The sequence below is a fragment of the Sphaeroforma arctica genome (genome assembly GCF_001186125.1).
Source record: "Sphaeroforma arctica JP610 unplaced genomic scaffold supercont1.10129, whole genome shotgun sequence".
In the NCBI taxonomy this organism is placed as follows: Eukaryota; class Ichthyosporea; order Ichthyophonida; genus Sphaeroforma; species Sphaeroforma arctica.
This window is the reverse complement of record NW_014030429.1, coordinates 1-981: the sequence shown is the minus strand read 5'-3', so window position 1 is coordinate 981 and position 981 is coordinate 1. Positions and strand designations below refer to the sequence as shown.

Here is a 981-nt window from a genome sequence, read left to right as displayed (position 1 = left end):
ATACATACATACATACATATATATATATCCTATATATATACATATATATATTTATACATACATACATACATACGTACATACATACATACATACATACATACATACATACATACATACATACATACATACATACATACATACATACATACATACCCACACACAAATATATATATATATATATATATATACATACACATACATATATATATACGTATGCGCTTGAAATTCATGCACATGTTCATATATCCACATACGCACTCACATACAAGCATAATCACTTACCAAACTGACGTTATCTCTCGTTGCTCCAGTTGGAGATGTGACTGTGAGTCTATTTGCATTCGGTGAGTGACCGCTAGTAGCGTCGCCGTCTCTAGGTTCTAAAAATAGACTTCGTTTGTACTGCTCCTCTTCATCGCCCATACAGGCAGTGTACATTAAGTATGATCTCAGGCCAAAGATGGACATCAGATGGTTCATGCGGCACTGGTATCCATACACCTGTGGAGTGTAGATAAGGGGCAGATGATAGGGTGGGGTGGGGGTAGATAAGTGGCAGATGATAGGGTTGGGGGTGTAGATAAGAGGCGGATGATAGGATTGGGGGTAATGTATATATATCTGTCAACCGGCATCCCACTTACGAGTAACAGAAAAACGTAGTAGATAGTATAAAACGTACAAGCCAATAGAAAACGTATCAGAGGGGGAAAACGTAAAAGATGGTATCCCTGGCAACTTCGACACACATACCTCGTTCAGTATCTTATCTGTCTTTATACGTAACTCTGGTTTGTTATCCGCCAGAGCTGTGCTGAGATATGTTATGTCAGTCAGCCACACACCCAGAAACGGGACCACGTGCAGATGCTCGGGAATGCGCTTAAGTATCAGGCGGTACTTCTGATAGTTGTTGTCTGCGACGGGTAACAGGGGTTGGTATGAATACATGCTCGTCTATGATTGAGGTACACGCATACG

The 981-nt window shown here is 40.4% G+C and overlaps 1 protein-coding gene across 1 annotated transcript; it reads right to left on the bottom strand.

Moving 5' to 3' along the window:
• Positions 1 to 282: 282 nt before the first annotated feature.
• On the bottom strand, positions 283 to 951 carry SARC_17236 (hypothetical protein; the record flags this gene model as incomplete). The annotated part of the gene is made up of 2 exons (XM_014288666.1): positions 283 to 501; positions 754 to 951. Coding segments are annotated over 2 exons (417 nt in total), but the record flags the coding sequence as incomplete, so codon positions are not given.
• Positions 952 to 981: the final 30 nt, after the last annotated feature.